The sequence below is a fragment of the Chiroxiphia lanceolata genome (assembly GCF_009829145.1).
Source record: "Chiroxiphia lanceolata isolate bChiLan1 chromosome W unlocalized genomic scaffold, bChiLan1.pri scaffold_71_arrow_ctg1, whole genome shotgun sequence".
NCBI classification, from domain to species: domain Eukaryota; kingdom Metazoa; phylum Chordata; class Aves; order Passeriformes; family Pipridae; genus Chiroxiphia; species Chiroxiphia lanceolata.
The window spans coordinates 2,913-21,816 of NW_022476508.1; the positions used below are offsets into that span (position 1 = coordinate 2,913).

An 18,904-nucleotide genomic window follows, 5' to 3' on the forward strand; every position below is an offset into this window, starting at 1 on the left:
CCTGGATTTTATCCTTTCTCCAAAGGGTTATCACACAGGGGCCTCTGGAATTGCTTTTTGGCTCAGCTTTGGGCACTGGCTGGTCCATTTTGGAGCCACCTGAAACTGGCTCTCTCTGACACAGAGTCAACTCTTGATCTCCTCTTCCCTAAGGGAAACCTGCAGCCCCCTCCCTGCTACCAAACCTGATCCACAGGGTCATTCAAGTGCCCAGGAATACAGGAGGTCTTTGAGCCCATTATTCTTCAGGCTGGTTAAACAAGACTTTGTCCTCTTCCTGTCCTTGACTGCAGGTTCTTTGTGTCAGAGCAGAGCTGGGCTGGACCTCAGCCGTGCTTTGCTCCAGAGCCTGCTGGGGTGGGGGCAGATGGCAATGGAAGAGTTGGGTTGGACTGGATGACCCTTGTGGGTCCTTTCTACCTCAGCATATTCTGTCATTCTGTGTTTGTTTGGGTTTGGTTTGGTTGTGTTTGGTCTTTTTCCCTCCTTTTGATTTTCCTTTCCTCTGACCCATGAGTTTTTTCTTCATTGTCTTGGGCCTTGCTGGGCACCTGATGGCAGGACAAGTTTCTCCAACTCAGTCATCTTGACCACATTTTTTGTACAAGTCACCATTAACTAGACGAGGTTTCTCACAGACTCGCTGCAACTTGGCATCATCCACAAAGGAGTGGAAAGTGCATTTCATCCCATCACCCAGAGACATGATAAAGATGTTCCATAGGAATGGTCAAGGGCTGGTCCCTGATGGATGTCACCTGGCAGTTGCTGCCAAGAGGAATTTGTGCCATGACTTTTGAGCCTCATCAGTCATTCAACTTCCCACTCACCACATGTTTCACTTCTCCAGTCCAGCTCTCACCATCTGGCTCTAAGAGACCACAGGACACCATGTCAAAGGCCTTGAAAAAGTCTGGGCACACAACATCCCTTTTCTTTTGCCTCCCACAGGAGGGAATCCCTGCAATCCCTGCCTTGTCCTTCCCATGCCTGGCAATGGCTGCAGGAGGACTTGCCCTATCCCCTTCCCTGCTGAGCCTGAGCAGTCTGGAACTCTGCCAACCCTCCTTGCTGCCCTGTTTGCAGACTGCTTCCATGTCTGCCTTTGCCAAGGCCCCAGGAAGCTCTGGGATGGCTCTGGCCTTTCCAAGGGTTTGGGAGAGGTCTCCCAGTGACACTGCCCAGCCTTCTCAATATCCCTGACACCAAAGCCTTTTCTATTACCCCACACTTAGAGTTTAGTGCTCAGGACACAACACATATTCTCATGGTTCTTCAGGAGAAAATTAGAAGTGGTTTCATTATAGAGGTCAAGTGGTGGAGCAGCCCAGTCTGGTCTGGCCCCACAGCAGTGCCCAGCCCAGGGTGCTGCAGAGCTCTGGGCACTCCCCCTACAGCCCCAGCCCCTCTGAAGGGCACAGCAGCTCCTGGGGCACAGAGAGGAGTCTCAGCATCCCCATCAGCTCAGGGGCTGGACACTCAGCATGGCAGGAGGAAATAGAGGTCAGGGAAAGTGCAGGAGCCCTGGTGTCACCTGCAGGAGATGCCCAGCACAGCCTGACTGTGCCCCTCAGTGCCAGCCCCTCTGCCCAGCCCAGCCCAGAGTCCTGGCCCAGGGACAGAGCAGCCTGTCCCCAGGGGGGCTGTAGAAAGAGGTGTCTCTGTGTCAGGGATTCCTCTCTGCAGGCCCAGAAATGCTGCCTTGCTCTTCTGCAGGGACATCCCTTTGCCCAGGTCAGTGTGTCCAGGTTGCCTTGGCCAGTTGCAGATCCCAGCCTGGGATCCCTGCAGGGCCCTGAGCTGGAGGGGCTGCTCTGCACAGGGAGGGGCTGTGGCACCCTGGGCTGAGCCTGCACTGGCCATGCTGGTCAGGATGGGGAGCAGACCCAGCAGGATGGGGATCACTCCTCTCCACCCTCTGCCATAGTCCTGGAAGGCTCAGGAGCCAAGAACAAGGCTGGGCAGGACCATGGGCTGTTTCCAATGGCACAGAGGGCAGGGCAGGGCTCCACTCCATCCAGCCTGTGGGCTGGAGAGTTCTTCAGGACACCCTTCTGGAAAGCCCAGCCCTGGCTCTGGTCCAGCCCCCCCTGAACTGGGGAGGCACAAGGGGAGTTCACTGTGGGTCAGACGAGTCACTGGCCAGAGTCCTTTCTCTGTTCCTGCTGCGGGCCCTGGGGTTGCAGAACTCTCCTTTACCAGTTCACAGGCAGATTTAGGACTTGATCTCTGGTAACTCCACCCTGGGCAGGATTCTGCTCCAGGGCTCCATTCCCTGCTGACTGGATGGGACGGGCTGTCCCTGCAGATCCTCTGTGCTCTCCTGCACTTCCTGAGTTCCTACAGACAAGTCCTCACCTGCCATCAGAGCCCTCACAAGCTGCAGAGCCCCAGGCAGGTGACTTGGAGACCATTTGCCACTGGCCACCAGCACAGAACATCTGAACCAACCCTCAGTCCCTCAAGTACCCCAGTGAGTCCCTTCTCTCACTGCAGGGACTGAATGGGGAAACAAGCAAAGCAATGAGACTTTGTAGAGTCTATTCCTTGGCCTTGTTCTTTACACCAACCTCTCAAAAAGAACAAAGTCTTCAGGAACTGCCCAGGGTGATCCCCCTTCCTGATGGAAATGATGTGAAGGAGCCCAGTTCTGTGCCAGCAGTGCCCAGGGCCTGTCCCTGCCCATGGTCACAGGAGTGACACCCAGCAGGGACTGAGCTGCCAGAGCACTCAGGCCTTGGGGAAGGAGCAGAAAGGAGAGGGAGGCAGTGGAAAAAGAGCATCTCTGAGAAGCCCAAGAGCTGCTGCTCCCTGGCAGTGCTCCTGTACCAGGACTCTTTACCCCTTCTCCTCTGCACACAGGCACTGCCCTCCAGTTTTAGGGAAGATGTTGGAGGGAGAATCTGGAGAAAAGAATTCAAGTGCTTTATTATACTCAGAGTCTGTGATTCCTTATGTACAGAATAACAAAGGCAGGATGTTTGACAAAGAAGTTACTGTAGGAACTTTTATTTTGTTTAAGTGCACACAGAGAATGATTCCTCATTTACACAATTGTGGGTCAAAACAAAGAGTTAGAGAGTGAATTAGGTACAGGAGGAAGAATAAATTTCTGTGTTAACAACATTAAAGGAGGAAAAAATGTCAGAAACGACTCCCACCACCACTTTCAAAAGCTTTAGAAGGCAGGTTGGGCCAGTAAAGGGTTACACAATGAGTGTTGTGCAGAAGAAAAAAGGCAGGTTGTTCCTCTTGAAAAGCATCCAGTCATCATTTTCCTTATGGTATCCTTGAGTTCCTGGTTCCTCAGGCTGTAGATGAGGGGGTTCAGTGCTGGAGGCACCACCGAGTACAGAACTGACACCATCCAGGTCCAGGGATGGGGAGGAGATGGAGGGGGGCTTCAGGTCGGAAAATGTGGCAGTGCTGACAAACAAGGAGACCACACCCAGGTGAGGGAGGCAGGTGGAAAAGGCTTTGTGCCTTCCCTGCTGAGAGGGGATCCTCAGCACAGCCCTGAAGATCTGCACATAGGAGAAAACAATGAAAATGAAACAACCAAATCCCAAACAGGCACTAACCCCAATGAGCCCAAGTTCCCTGAGGTAGCCTGAGTGTGAGCAGGAGAGCTTGTGGATGGCAGGAATTTCACAGAAGAACTGGCCCAGGGCATTGCCCTGGCACAGGGGCAGGGAAAATGTATTGGCTGTGTGCAGTAGAGTATGGAGAAACCCAGCAACCCAGGCAGCTGCTGCCATGTGGGCACAAGCTCTGCTGCCCAGGAGGGTCCCGTAGTGCAGGGGTTTGCAGATGGCAACGTAGCGGTCGTAGCACATGATGGTGAGGAGGGAAAACTCTACTGACATGAAAAAGAAACGTAAAAAGAGCTGCGCAGCACATCCCATGTAGGAGATGGTTGTGGTGTCCCAGAGGGAATTGTGCATGGCTTTGGGGACAGTGGTGCAGATGCAGCCCAGGTCTGTGAGGGAGAGGTTGAGCAGGAAGAAGCCCATGGGGGTGTGCAGGTGGTGGTCACAGGCTACGGTGCTGAGGATGAGGCCGTTGGCCAGGAGGGCAGCCAGGGAGATGGCCAGGAAGAGCCAGAAGTGCAGGAGCTGCAGCTCCCGCCTGTCTGCCTATGCCAGGAGGAGGAACTGGGGCATGGAGCTGCTGTTGCACATTTGTTATTTCTTAGCATAGGGCCTGTTCAGAAAAGGAAAGCACAGGGAACAATTAAAACAGCCCTCTCCCAGCAAAGCCAGTGCAGTTTTCAGGGAAAGCTCTTCCAAGTCAAACCATTTCTTTTCTCTGGTTTGTGCTCTCTGAGGGTGCTGTGAGGAGCAGGAACTCTGCCCATGTGCTGCCAAGGACTCAGTTTTGCTCTGCTGCAGTGCAGACATGGAGCTGGTTTGGGACAGCTCTCATGATCACAGGGGATGTCACATGGAATCCAGCTTTGATGGAAAAGCTCAATTCCTGTTCTGGTCTTGGAGCAATTTGGGCTGCAGAAAAGAGGCACAGTGTATCCTTAAAATAACTTTGACAGGGTTTTTTGGTTACAATTATAACACCTGAGGATGTTTTTTTAGGGGCAAATTTTTCTGATGACAAATCTGAAGAGTGTTGAACCAGGACAGGCAGAAGAGCTCAGCTCTACCTTGCTTATTGCAGAGCCAGGAGAGCTGTAGTGCCTCTCAGTCTGTTTCCTATCTGCCTTGCACTTTCCCTTGGGCTGCCTTGAAGATGACTTCCCACACAGATTCCTCTTTAAAAACCCCACCAAGATCTGTGCTGAGAGCAGGGCAGCGCTGCTTGAAAGGGCAGCTCTGGGAAGTGTCCCCTGTGCCAGCCCAGAGGTGCAGCTGTGCTGGACAGAGCAGGACAGGAGCCCTCCTGCAGAGAAGCCAAGGGCTGGGACAGGAGAGTGCCCACCCCCAAGGGAAGGCTCAGCACTGCCCAGGATCCTGTGCTCATTTCTGATCCTGCCTGAAATATTCATCTCTGAGAGTAAAAGAGTTTGAATTTCAGTGCAGCCTCCTGATCGGAGAGAACAATGTCTCTGCTACAATGCCTAAGCAGGAAACACACCTCAGGACTAATTCCTTTCCTGTAGCCCCTGTGGCATTCATCCTCCACAAAGACAGGACCAAATCCTGCAGCCAATTTGATGACAGAAAAAAAATTGAAAAGGAAACAAAGAATACACAGAAAATTGCTTGATCTTTTGTTACATTTCCAGTATATGGAGAACTACACAAACTGTCAGTAGCAGAGTGCTCAGAGGACATAAAGGAGTGTGATTTTACCATTTTGTTAAATATTGGTTTTACTAGATTTTCGTGTCTTGTATTTCTTTGAAAATATTCACGTGTGAGATTGGAAAAAGTGTTTCTCTCAAAAACAGCTCTAGAAACCAACCCAGAAATAGGGAGAGAGGGGTGAAAGAGCAGCAGTCACACGTACAAGAATGGTCTGAACAAAGCAAGTCACCTCCTGCCCACCCATCCTGGCACCTGAGGGGAAGGAATTTTGGAAATGCTTAGGAACAAGCTAGCACTACATTTTAGATATGACTTTTTCATCTCTACATCTACAGGACTTTAAACTGTTTCATGTCTGTAAGGGGGGTACTTTTGAATTAGATGATCAGTGGAGCATAGAGGCGTGAGAAAGAAATCATATTAGGATGTGAAACCAGCCAGAGTATGGTACAGTGTAACTTCATGGCACAAGCTAATTGTAAGGTCCATTGTACTTTTTAGCAAGTCAGCTTGATATCCCCTATTATCAGAGCTCAGTTCTTCCTTGGTTTTGCTACATATTGCAAGATAGATACATCTACCCTTGAAACACAGTGGTAGAGGTCATACACAGGGGTGAGAAAGATGCTGGTGAGAGGCAGATTCTGTGGGCAGGGGTCACTGGCCCCTTGCCCTACAGCAGGGCATGCACAGACTGTTGCTCTCAGGTGATGAACAGGCGGGGTTTGGCTGCCACTCAGGCATCACCTTATACTGGGTACTGGCCCTACGTGGTGTGATGTGGAGCTGATAAAATGGGGTGTCAGGACTGCTGGGGTGAGTGATCCTCATCCTGCCATGGAGACTGTGTTGTTCCATGGGGACGCCCGCTAAGCACAGGCACCGACCAGCTGCTGCAGATCCTGGCAGCCCTGACCTGTCTGTGTGGGTCAGCACAGTTTATTGAGAGGAAGCAACCGAGAAAGTAAATGTTTTATATTCTTTTCTGGTATCCTTTTAATTCCCTTTTTTCTAGTTAATACTCTATTAAAAGCTGTCTGTAGCATTGTATGAATACCAACCGATAAAGCAGGTTTTTTTGTATTCTTTTTTAGCTTTTGATTCTCATTGCCAGTAGTTTTTTCTGTTCTCACTGCAATAAAAGATTTTTTGTAGTGTTTGAATGTCTGTTGCACTTGTCTTTATTCTGGACGTGTATTCAAACCAACTAATACAGGGGACCACAGCTCTTTGGGGCAGGAGACGGGCAGCAGCCTTGCCAGGACTGCTGATTTGGGTGCAGTCCTGGCCAAAGGGCTCCCAGCAGCATTGCTGCCCTTGCCCACACCTTCCTTCTTGGTGTCAGCCCCCCTGTTTAGGATGGCCAGCAGCCAGCACTTCTCCCAAGGAGGCCGTGCCAGCTTGTGTGGAAGGCCCCGTGCCCTTCCCACTGCGGCCGCGTCGGTGGCCGAGGGGGCTCCTTGTGCTGCCGTGAGTAGGCACAGGAGGGGAGTGTTTGCTCATTTCTTGGGCCGTTCCTACAGTTCAGGTCCAGCCAGATTAGATACTTTAGAGAGTGGATTCTCTCCAAGGTGGGGCAGGTTGGTGGGGCTGGGGGAGGCCCCAGGCCACGTGGCACTGTGTGCCAGGGCCCTTTGTGACACGCTGGGCATGGCCGGTGGGATGGAAGGGGGCAGGGTGTCCAAGGGCCCTTTATGACCCGTGGTGACAGAGGTGCTGCTGGTGACACGGCCATAGTGTCAACAGTGCTCCTCGGAGCAGGCGACGGGACAGGACGGGACAGAGCGGTGCTGTGCGGAGCCCCCGCGCAGCCAACTCGTGCCTTGCTGACCCGGAGCGTTTTAGAGGATTTTCTCATTTTCAGGTGACCTCGAGGCCTTTCCGCAGGACTTGGAGACCCGGAGTTTCTCCGAGGTGTCTCTAATCCCTGTGGCAGGTGCCCTCGAGACCCTTTTGCAGGACTTGGAGACCCGGAGCTTCTCCGAGGCGTCTCCAATCCCTGTGGCAGGTGGCCTCAAGGCCATTCTGCAGGACTTAGTGGCCCGGAGTTTCTCCGAGGCGTCTCTCTTTGCAGGTGCCCTCGACACCAGACTGTGGCATGGCAGGGAGACGCTTCAGCCTGCTCAGGCTGCTGCGGAGGAAGAAGGAGGAGGAAAGCCCTGGGGCTGTTCCAGCACAGCAGCCTGAAGAGGTGCAGCAGGTGCAGCCCCCGCAGGAGGGTGAGTGCTGGAGCTGGGCCACAGGGCTGCTGGCTGCAGCCTCCTTGCCCTCATCCTGTCCCATCCCCTCTGGACATGCCCAGGGAAAGGGAGGGGGGCAGAGGGGCTGATCTCCTGGCAGCCGTGCTCCATCCACTGGGCATCCCGGGGCTGACCCTGCCTGCTCCTGGAGCCCAGGCCTGGGCTGTGTTCTCCGGCCTCTCCCGCACCCCCTCAGCTCTGAGCGCGCTCGCTCTTTGCCAGATGCAGGCCAGGAGCGGACAGAAGAGCAGCTCCGTGCCCGTGGCCGCTTCCGCAGGGCAGCACAGGTACCTGCAGCCATCCCCCTGGGCTGGACCTGCTCTCACTGCTCAGCCCAGCACCACTGTCCCAGCCCTCCAGGGGACATCCCTCTCTTCCCTGCCCTTCTTTCTCCTGCAGACATTTATGAAATTCATGCGCAGTCGGCGTAGACAGTCCAGGATCACACCAGCTGATGTCCAGGCCCAGCCTGACACCATCCCGACCCAGCTGACAAAGCCTGATGTCAGCACCGCATCGACTGCTGTCCCAGCAAAGTGTGACACCACAACCAGTGATCCCACAACCCACTGGGACACCCCATCGACCGATGATGTGTCACACTGTGACTCTGTGCTGCCTGGTCTCACGGAGGAGGCCGACGCCACAACGACGGAGGGCGTGGCGAGCACTGACACCGCGCCTGTTCAGCGCCTGACTGATACCCCCAGCCTGGAGTTTCTTGAGGAGAGAGCTGTCTCTGCTGAAGTAAGCAGCCTGTGGCCCCCAAGCTGGGTGCACTGGGCTCCCTCAGCCTTTGAGGCTGGTACAGTGTGCTGGGAAGGGAAGCATTTCTCAGGGGAAGCTGGGCAAGTTGCTCACTCTGGCAGCTCTCTACATCTCCCCTGTGCATCCTCCAGGCCAGAGTGTGGCACCTGGGGACCTGGGGCTGCTCAAGGCATCTCCAGTCCCTGTGAAAGGTGCCCTCGAGGCCAGACAGTGGGACTGGATGAGTGGGAGCATTTCCCAGGCTTCTCTCTTGCAGCTGCCTTCAAGGCACGACTGCAGGACTTGAGGAGCCAAAGCTTTTCCATGGCATCTCTGCTGCAGGTAACCATAACACCAGACAGAGACATGCAGCAGAGACCCCCCACGGTGCCCAAGCTGGCCTGGGTGAAGGAGGAGGAGAAGGAGGAAAGCCCTGGGGCTGCTCCAACACAGCAACCTGAAGAGGTGCAGCAGGTGCAGCCCCCACAGGAGGGTGAGTGCTGGAGCTGGGCCACAGGGCTGCTGGCTGCAGCCCCCTTGGCCTCATCCTGTCCCATCCCCTCTGGACATGCCCAGGGAAAGGGAGGGGCGCAGAGGGGCTGATCTCCCGGCAGCCGTGCTCCATCCACTGGGCATCCCGGGGCTGGCCCTGCCTGCTCCTGGAGCCCAGGCCTGGGCTGTGTTCTCCGGCCTCTCCCACACCCCCTCAGCTCTGAGCGCGCTCGCTCTTTGCCAGATGCAGGCCAGGAGCGGACAGAAGAGCAGCTCCGTGCCCGTGGCCGCTTCCGCAGGGCAGCACAGGTACCTGCAGCCATCCCCCCCTGGGCTGGGCCTGCTCTCACTGCTCAGCCCAGCACCGCTGTCCCAGCCCTCCAGGGGACATCCCTCTCTCTTCCTTGCCTTTCTCCTGTAGCTGGTTTGCAGATTCATCAGATGCATTTGGCGTGAAGAGGCCACTTTCATGGCCACTGGGGACACGGCAAACTCGAACCTCTTCAATGCCCAGACCAGCGCTGCCCTGCTGGATTTGCTTGTGCAGAACGGTGTCTACAAAGCAAAGCAAGTAAGCAGCCTGTGGCCAGGGCTCCAGTCCCCCAGGGATGCTGTGGCCCCTCACGTCAGCTGCTCTGGACCCCCTCAGCCTTTGAGACCAGCAGAGTGTGATGGCAAGGGGAGCATTTCTTGAGGGTAGCTGGGCAAGTTGCTGGCTCTGGCAGCTCTCCAACTGTCCCTCCAGGTGCCGGCCATAGTCAGGTGCATCCACCAGTGGCTCACATCCAATCTGTCTGCTGAGCACAGGCTGGACAAGACTCTTGTCCTGCTGACCGAGGCACACCCTGTGGATGTTGCAGTGACCCTGCTGCGCTCTGCCCCAGCCTGTGACAGGTATGGGGCCCACCTACCTTGAGGGTTCACCTGCCTTTAGACCCCAATCCCCCTGGACAGCCTGTCCCAAATGGTGTGCCAGAGAGATGGAGGCTTCCAGGACACTCCAGCTCCTCTCTTTGCCAGCTTTGGCATGGCAGCCCCCAATCCTGAGGCCAGCCTGCCTCCCTGCCCCACAAGGCACCGTGGCTCTGTCACCTGGGCCCCACAGCTGCCCAGGCCACAGAGCTGTGTCCCAGATCCCCCTGAGCCAGAGTTGTGACTCCACAGAGCTGCTCGCACCATGTGGAAGACGCTCGTCTCCTCCAGAGGGACTAAGGAGCCGGTGCTGCAGATCCTCTTCCGTGTGCTGGAATACTGGCCAGCGCACAGGAGACGCACCTCTGATGGGGATGAGAGCGATGTCTTTGCCCTGGCTGTGAGTTTCTTGAGCTGGCCTCTGCTCGCCCTCATGTTGCCTCTGGGACTCCTTTCCATCCTCCCTCACCACTGCTTCTCCCTGCCCCAGGCACTGGGCTGCAGGCCTGCCTTACAGGCAGGTTCAGGGACACCAGGCTGGGGGATCCCCCTGTGTCTCCCCTGACCTGTTCCTGGCACTCTGGGGCCCTGCCACATGGACATCTGGGCCCTGAGAGCTGTCTCTGGGTGCTTTGTCTTTGGCAGGCAACTGTGGCACTCTGGGAGATCCTCCAGCTGTCCTGGTGCCCAGGGGCAGTGAAGGACAATTTCCCCCGCCTCCTTCCGACTCTGCTCTTCCAAGTTTTCATCAGCACAGAGGAGATGTCAGAGGAGGTCGAGACCTTCTGGAGGCGATGCCGGGAGCAGCGCAGCCTTCCCCCCAACCCCAACAGGTGCTCCATCCCAGTCCCCTCTCCCTGCCACGCCCTCGGGGCTGGGGCCAGGGCTCTGTGCCTGACCTGGGCTGTACTCTGCACACAGGTTTGCAGTGCAGACCGTTAAAGCCCTGCTGCTCCAGCTGCTGGATGAGGACGTGCTGATGGCGATCGCTCGCAAGTGTGTCTGGGACATGCTCCTCAAGGCTGACAGCCACCACTATGCAGTGGGTCTGCTGGCCAGGTGAGAGCCCTTTCTCCCCACTGCTCCCATCATTTCTGCCCTGTGCACAGCCCACCCAACACAGTGCCCGTGCTGCTGGGCCAGAGGGTCTTGGCAGCCAGGGATGGCTGAGTAGAGTGGAAAAGGCGGAGAGGGGCGGCTGTACAGGAGGAGCCACCTCCCAAAGTGCCCAAGTCCTCTCCTGGGCTGGTGACCAAAGACCAGGCCTGTGTGAGTCAGTCCCAGGAGAGCTTTGCCCACCTGGCTCAGGGTCTCTGGCACCTTTATTCCCCTTTGCAGGGAGCTGTGCCGTGTCTCCCGCTCCATCTGCCGCAGCATCGCCGTCAGCCTGCTCCCGCGGCTCAGCAGGGAAGAGCCCCTGTGGGAACTGCCTGCCCTGGCCTTCCTGGTGGAGGTGAGCCTGATGGCGAGCGCTGCCTGGCCCAGTTGCCTCCCCCTCTCTGCCCTCTCACAGCTGCAGCCGCCCGGGACGGTGCCTGCACCCTGTGCTGCTGCCTGGGCCCAGCCCCGGGCGGGTCCGGGCTCCTGCTGGCCGGGCCCCCCGTCACTGCTCCCTGCCTTTCAGGTCCTGCACTGCCTGAACCCCAGACAATGTGGGCCCAGCGTCCTGCAGATAATTTCAAGGCACCTGCGCAGCCAGTGCCCGGAGAGGCGTCGCCTGGCGCTCCGAGGCCTGGTGGTGCTCAGCAAGGCTCCCTCAATGGTGAGCAGGGGGCAGGGGCTGAAGCCGGGCCGGCAGCGTGGGGCTGTGCAAGGCAGTAGCTTGGCCTTGGCTGGCCTTTGGCAGCTGTGCCAGCTGCTCCCAGCTCTCCTCCTCCCCGTTCAGCTGCCCGACTCCTTTGGGACGCACCTTTGGCCTCTGGGCCCCGTGGCAGCAGCGTGGGGCTGCACCACAGCATTGTGTTCCACACAGGCTAAGAGCATCCGGAGCCTGAATGAAAGCCTCCTGGAGCTACTGCAGGATGCAGACACGGACGCAGTTCAGATGACCCTCTCAGCATTCATCAATGTACTGGGCTTGAAAATCATCCAAATATCCAGCCCAATTGCCCTGAAGTTGCTTGAGGCGCTGCGGCCACTCTTTGACAACGTAAGGCTCTGTGCCCCTCATCGTGGGCACTGAGTGCTGCCAGGAAACTTTGGGCCCAGTGTCTTTTCAGGCCTGTGCCCCGGTGGGCCTGGAGAAGCCAGTGCTGAGGTCTTTTGCTCTTCCTTTGCACCAGGAGCACAGCCAGCTGCAGCAGCTCTCCATGCTCCTCTTCCGGGAGGTGATGGAGGCGACAGAGAGGAGCAAGAGCCTGAAGCCACCCGTGTACCTGAGTCTGGTGCCATTCTACTTCAACTGGCACGATGAGAACCAGCGTGTGGCAGAGGTGAGGACTCGTGGGCTCTGCTGTCCCCATGGCAGGAGGCTGCTGTGCCTCCTGCCCTGGCCCATGGTCGCCTGCAGCCTCCTCCTGGCCTTGGCGCAGGGATGCGGGTGCTGTGCCCTGGGCTGCGGTGCCATGGCCCGCCCTCTGTTGCTGTGCAGGCCTCTCGGAGAGCACTGTTTGGTGCAGCCAGGTTCCTGAAGTGGAGGGACCTTGAGCACTTGGTGACCATGGAGCAGCCATGGAGGTTTCCCGAGTGCCTGGTAAGGACGGTCCCAGAGCCCCAGCCCCTGGCTCCCTGGGATCACCCATCCCTCTGCTCCCCCCCAAAGCCCGGCCCCAGTGGCTGCTGGCCGGGCCTCAGGGCTCTGCGGGCAGGGGAGCCCCGTGCTGGGGGCAGGGAGCACCCGGCCAAGGGGCAGAGCCTGAGCCCAGCCTTCCCTCCGTGCCCTGGCGCTCTTTGCAGCTGGAAAAGGACAGGAGCCGAGTGGGCCAGTACGTGCGCCAGGCCCTGCCGTACCTGGAGAGCCCAGAGGAGCCCCTGCGAAAGCTGGCCATCAAGTTTCTGGGTGAGCCACAAGGCCGGGGTCCCTCCCCGCCCCGCCGCAGCTCGGCCCCAGCCCCGGCTGCTGCAGCGGCAGCAGGATGCGGCCCAGGGCATGTGGAGCCCCGAGTGGCCTGGCGCCTGCTGCCGCCCTGTGCCAGCCCAGCCCTGGGGCGTCCCCATGCGGGAAGGCCCCGGGCTCAGCCCTGCCAGGCCAGGAGGCCGTGTGGCCGGGCTGGCAGCGCTGCTGCGGGGGACCTGTGCCTCTGGGGCCTGACAGGCTCTGTGTTCCCAGGGATCGCCGCCAGGTCCATGAAGCAGGAGCAGCCAGAGCTGCAGCTCATCTGCCAAGGTGAGCGAGGGCACCTTCCAGCTCATCCCCTTGGGCCCTGCTCCCTCCTGGCCATGGCAAGAGCTGGCTGGGACGGCCCTGGCAGGAGGGGCTCCTCATGTCCCCACACCCCTGGTCTCTCACCTTGGCTCTCTTCCTTTCTCTTCCAGCCCTTCAAGGCATTTCTGATGACAGCCCTACTGTCTCAAACCTGGCCGTTGAAACGCTCCACATCATCAGGACTGTACGGAGAACTCCATTCTTCCCATTCCGGTAGTCTCCGTTGCTGCCTCTTCCAGCCCATAGATGTGTGACAGAGGACATCAGACTCGCCATGGCAGGCCTGGCAATTCAACACTGCTACGTGCCGAGAGTTGTACAGACGGTTCCCTACTGCAGATTCCAGCAGTTCCAAGACTGGCTGTGCAGGGCGTGGCAGGCCCGGCCTTTTCTGCAGGGCAGTGTCTGCCTGTGCTGCTGACGCTCTGTGGAGAACTGATGCAGGAAGCTCCATCTCCTGGAGCCACCTGAGCCTGTGGGGAAGATGCTTCTTCCCTGCAAGCACCTCCTTTGAGCTCAGCATGGGAATATTACATATGTATTATCACACACAGGGGCCCAGGAGCTTTTTTTTTGGTGCCCAGTGTGCACAGGGCCTTGGGGAAGAGGGGAAAAGGGCTCCTTGTGCTCAGCAACACTTGCCCCGCTGTGCAGCGTGCCAGCAAAAGTGGGCAGAAGCCCCTTGGCCTTTGGTGGTTCTGCTGGAGCCTCAACGTTTCCGGCAAAATGGAGGGGCAGAGGCTGGAGCTGTGGGGATCCCTGAGCACCTTGTCCTTGGAGATGGCCACAAGCCCACCCGCAACCAGGAAGCAGCGTCTGTGTCCTGCATGTGTGTTGCTGGCTGGATTGCTCCGGGTTCCCAAGTGCCTCTGGAGCGGCTCCTCTGGAGCTCCTTCAGGGCTGCGCCGCTGCCGGGCAGGTTGGCGGGGCTGGGGGAGACCCGCAGGGGAGGGGGCACTGGGAGGCCAGGAAGGGATGAGGTGCTGTGGAGGCCCTGATGGGACAAGGGAGTGGGAAGCCTTGAGGGGAATCTGGGAAGGGGTGAGTGGCAGAAGGCTGCGAGTGGACAGACTTGGTGCAGACCCTGAGGGGCAGGGTGGAGGGAAAGGGTCCCAGGACTTGGGGGGCAGAGACCATAAGCAGCCCCCAGGCAGCCACCTCCTTCCCTGCCAGTCGGCTGTTCTGGTGCTTTCCCGAGGCCTCTCCCAGCCCTGTGGCAGAAGCCCTGGAGGCCGGGTCTCAGCAGCAGGGTGGGCACACCCCCAAGGGGGCCAGGCTGGCCTGGCTGGGGACAAGGAGGGCAAGAAGCCCTGCCAGGGCACGTCTGCCGGGTGCTGCTGGCGAGGGGCAGTGGCACAGGCAGGGCTGGTGGCCAGGTCCGTGTTGTGGTGCAATATGTCACAAAAAAAGGAGTCTGGATGAGGCCAAGGCTTTGTGTGTGCAGGAAGAGCCAGGGAGGCCGCAGAGATGTCAGTGCAGGAAGGTACCAGCCAGGTGGGGCAGCCGGGGGGATGACGACAGCCTGCAGGGAAAGGGGCAGGGCATGGACACCGTAGGACAGCCTGGGCTGGAGAGGAGACAGGGAGGGGGAGAAGCTGAAAGGCCCTGACACAGCCACCTTCTGCAGGCCTTTGGCCATGGCTGCTGTCTGTGCCCCTGAGGCCAGGAGGAGGGGAGTGGCCCTTGCAGCCCTGGGGCCTCATGGCCTCCTTGTCCCTGTTCAGCAGCCTGGCAGGTGCCACCCCATGGTCCTGCCCTTGGCATTGCACATCCCACATGCCAGTGCCCCAGGAAGAGCTCTGAGGAATGAGGCAGGGACAGCATCTGCCTTCCCAGGAGCTGGGGGTCAGGACTTGGCCCTTTGGATTAAGGAAACAAGTCAAGGTTTATTCAGCATCAGAGCCACCTTTCCTTTGCTTGTCCATCCTTGTCATCACTGTCTGAAGTTTTCTGCTCTAACTGGAACCTGGGGACACGTTCTCAGTTGTGTTCCTCAGTGAGACTCATTAGCACAACAAGAAACTTTAGTGTTTCAATCTCACTTTGACTTCTTGAGAAGTTGTTTGAACTTCCTCTCAGGGACTGAGTCTCCTGTAAACAACATCAAACCCCCTGAGGGTCATGAAATGCCTGGGGCTGTTGCTGTGCTGCTGAGCTGTGCTGGGCTCCTGGTACACAGGGAGCTCCTGGAGAGCAAGAAGAGCTTCAAAGAGACAGCTCTGCTGGTGAGCAGCTCCTCTGCACAGCCCAGCAGGGCTGAGGGCACTGCCTGCAGCACCTAGGGCACAGGAGAGAAGGGACAGAGATGAGAGGCAGCCTGGGCTGGGAGGTGACTGAGCTCTCACTATGGGAGAAATCTTTCCAGGATTTGAAGGAAGAATTCTCTGGTTGTAGGAAAGTTCAACTTGCCTTCCTGGAGGCATCTCCTAAAGCTGCCACATCCCACAGCTTCTAGGATCTTTCAGCAGGACTCTGCCAGTTGCTGCAGTGCAGGGGAAGTGGCCATATGGCAGAGCAGGGCAGGAGCTGCAGGCAGCAAGGGCAGAGAGGAGAAGGGAGCAGGAGGTTCAAGGGATCCTGAGGTGGGAGGACAGGGCAGAGCTGCTCAGGGCAGGAACCTTGCCAGCCCTTTGCCACGCTCAGGCTGTGGCTGCAGAGCAGTGCAGGTGAGTTGCTGCAAGTGCCTCTGCCAGCTGCCAAATGGCAGCAGTGGCAGGAGCTGTCAGGATGGCTCTGCTGGATTTGCTGGGGTGCAGCAGGAGAAGCTGGTGCAGAGCAGGACTTGCTGCTGCCCCCTCAGAGGCCCAGGGCCAGAAGGTTCCCTGTGGCAGGGCTGTCTGTGGGGTGGGAAGGTGGGGGTGCAGCCAGGGGTGCCCAGGGCTGTGGGGCAGAGCAGGGTCCTGCCCCCAGGGCTCTGTGTGCTGGGGCAGGGACTCTGCTGCCTGCCAGGCTCAGCTCTCAGCCCGGCCAAGGAGCTGCCACGGGGCTGGGGGAGAAGGGCTGTGGGGAAGGAACAACTCCTGGCAGGGCAGAGCAGGGCAGAGTCCTTCTGATCTCCACAGTGGGCTGCAGGGATGAGGGCTGGTCACAGCTCCAGATCAAAGCAGGAAATTTCCCAGAAGGTATTGGCAAGAGGCACAGACAGACAGGGGGTACCTTCAAGAGAATGAACCAGTTCTTTCAGTGTTATACTGCGACAGGGAAATGAATCTCTGAGCACAGGAGGAGACACTGAAACATGAACTCTGTTCGATTAGAGGAGATTGAACCTGAGAGTGTCAGACATTAAAACTGTCCTATCGACAGCATCAGTGTCACTTTATCAGCCCTGTGCCCAGGGACGCAGCTGCTGGCAGGGACAGCTCCAGGCAGCACAGCCCTGGGCAGGGAGTGGGGGGCAAGTGCCCCCAAGGCCTGGGGGAGGGGATGTTCAGGCAGCTCTGGGGGCCCTTCCCTGCAGCTCTACTGGGCACTGTGTGCTGGGTCATAGAAATGAGGATTCCTGCAGTGGAGAAGAACCTTCTCCAGATGTGATGGTAAAAATAAAAACCACAGGTTCTAATTGTTCTACGGACAGACTAAGCTTCTGCTCTGCAGCCCCAGTTCTTCTGAGTCATTACAGTAGAGATGGAACTTTTGTGTTCAAGGTCTGTTACATCTGACATTCCCTGTGTGTGTGAGAGCTCTACCAAAAAAGATCCATGTCCCACTGTAGCAGAGCAGACCTGACTCCTTGGCAGTGCCTTTGGTGAAATTTGAAACATTGATTTCTTTTAGAAATGGAGTGGCTTTTTCACAGATGTCTGTCTAAACTGTCTTTTCCTTTCCTGAACAGTCCCTATGCTAAGAAAAAACAGATGTCCAACAGCAGCTCCATGGCCCAGTTCCTCCTCCTGGCATTTGCAGACAGGAGGGAGCTGCAGCTCCTGCACTTCTGGCTCTTCCTGGCCATCTCCCTGGCTGCCCTCCTGGCCAACGGCCTCATCCTCAGCGCCGTAGCCTGTGACCACCACCTGCACACCCCCATGGGCTTCTTCCTGCTCAACCTCTCCCTCACAGACCTGGGCTGCATCTGCACCACTGTCCCCAAAGCCATGCACAATTCCCTCTGGGGCACCACAACCATCTCCTACATGGGATGTGCTGCACAGCTCTTTTTCTTTTATTTCTTCATCACAGCAGAATTTTCCCTCCTCACCATCATGTGCTACGACCGCTACGTTGCCATCTGCAAACCCCTGCACTACGGGACCCTCCTGGGCAGCAGAGCTTGTGCCCACATGGCAGCAGCTGCCTGGGCCACTGGCTTTCTCTATTCTCTGCTGCACACAGCCAATACATTTTCCCTGCCCCTGTGCCAGGGCAATGCCCTGGGCCAGTTCTTCTGTGAAATCCCACACATCCTCAAGCTCTCCTGCTCACACTCAGGCTACCTCAGGGAAATTGGGCTCATTGTGGTTATTGCCTGTTTAGTGTTTGTCTGTTTTGTTTTCATTGTTTTCTCCTATGTGCAGATCTTCAGGGCTGTGCTGAGGATCCCCTCTCAGCAGGGACGGCACAAAGCCTTTTCCACCTGCCTCCCTCACCTGGCCGTGGTCTCCCTCTTTGTCAGCACTGGCACATTTGCCCACCTGAAGCCCCCCTCAGTCTCCTCCCCGTCTCTGGACCTTGTGTTTTCAGTTCTGTACTCGGTGGTGCCTCCAGCAGTGAATCCCCTCATCTACAGCCTCAGGAACCAGGAGCTCAAGGATGCCATGAAGGAAAATGATGACTGGATGTTTTTTAGGAATAACAACCTGCCTTTTTTTCTTTCGCAGAACACTCTTTGTGTTTCTGGCCTTCTAAAGCTTTTGAAAAGTGGTGGTGGGTGAGTTTTCTTATATTTTTCCTCTTTTAAGTTGTTAACACAGAATTTATTCTTCATATCCCATACCTAATTCCAGTCTCCTACTTATTTGTTTTGCCCCACAAGTTGTGTAATGAGGAATCATTCTCTGTGTGCATTTAAAACAAATAGAAGTTTCCTGCAGCCACTTCTTTGTCAAACATCCTGCCTTTGTTATTCTGTACATGAGGAATCACAATCTCTGAGTAGAATAAAGGACTTGAATTCTTTTTTCCAGATTCTCCCTCCAAGAACTTCCCTGAAGCTGGAGGGCAGTGCCTGTGTGCAGAGGAGAAGGGGTAAAGAGTCCTGGTACAGGAGCACTGCCAGGGAGCAGCAGCTCTTGGCCTTTTCAGAGATGCTCTTTTTCCACTCCCTCCCTCTCCTTTCTGCTCCTTGCCCAAGGCCTGAGTGCTCTGGCAGCTCAGTCCCTGCTGTGTCACTCCTGTGACCATGGGCAGGGACAGGCCCTGGGCACTGCTGGCACAGAGCTGGGCTCCTTCACATCATTTCCATCAGGAAGGGGGATCACCCTGGACAGTTTCTGAAGACTTTGTTCTTTTTGAGAGGTTGGTGTAAAGAACAAAGCCAAGGAATAGACTCTGCAAAGTCTCATTGCTTTGCCTGTTTCCCCATTCAGTCCCTGCAGTGAGAGAAGGGACTCACTGGGGTACTTGAGGGACTGAGGGCTGGTTCAGATGTTCTGTGCTGGTGGCCAGTGGCAAATGGTCTCCAAGTCACCTGCCTGGGGCTCTGCAGCTTGTGAGGGCTCTGATGGCAGGTGAGGACTTGTCTGTAGGAACTCAGGAAGTGCAGGAGAGCACAGAGGATCTGCAGGGACAGCCCGTCCCATCCAGTCAGCAGGGAATGGAGCCCTGGAGCAGAATCCTGCCCAGGGTGGAGTTACCAGAGATCAAGTCCTAAATCTGCCTGTGAACTGGTAAAGGAGAGTTCTGCAAGCCCAGGGGGCGCAGCAGGAACAGAGAAAGGACTCTGGCCAGTG

At 57.0% G+C, this 18,904-nt stretch overlaps 2 protein-coding genes across 2 annotated transcripts; both read left to right on the forward strand.

Moving 5' to 3' along the window:
- Positions 1-7,125: 7,125 nt before the first annotated feature.
- LOC116781593 (maestro heat-like repeat-containing protein family member 6) lies at positions 7,126-13,233 on the forward strand (the record flags this gene model as incomplete). The annotated part of the gene is made up of 19 exons (XM_032677249.1): positions 7,126-7,335; positions 7,436-7,480; positions 7,724-7,788; positions 7,901-8,248; positions 8,591-8,741; positions 8,985-9,049; positions 9,162-9,311; positions 9,486-9,634; positions 9,905-10,052; positions 10,298-10,485; positions 10,574-10,711; positions 10,991-11,105; positions 11,277-11,414; positions 11,625-11,801; positions 11,935-12,084; positions 12,243-12,344; positions 12,548-12,650; positions 12,921-12,977; positions 13,127-13,233. Coding segments are annotated over 19 exons (2,606 nt in total), but the record flags the coding sequence as incomplete, so codon positions are not given.
- A 3,625-nt stretch (positions 13,234-16,858) lies between these two features.
- Positions 16,859-17,887, forward strand: LOC116781587 (olfactory receptor 14J1-like). The gene has a single exon (XM_032677242.1). It carries the CDS (start codon positions 16,874-16,876, stop codon positions 17,885-17,887), a length of 1,014 nt encoding a protein of 337 aa, XP_032533133.1. The 5' UTR covers positions 16,859-16,873.
- Positions 17,888-18,904: the final 1,017 nt, after the last annotated feature.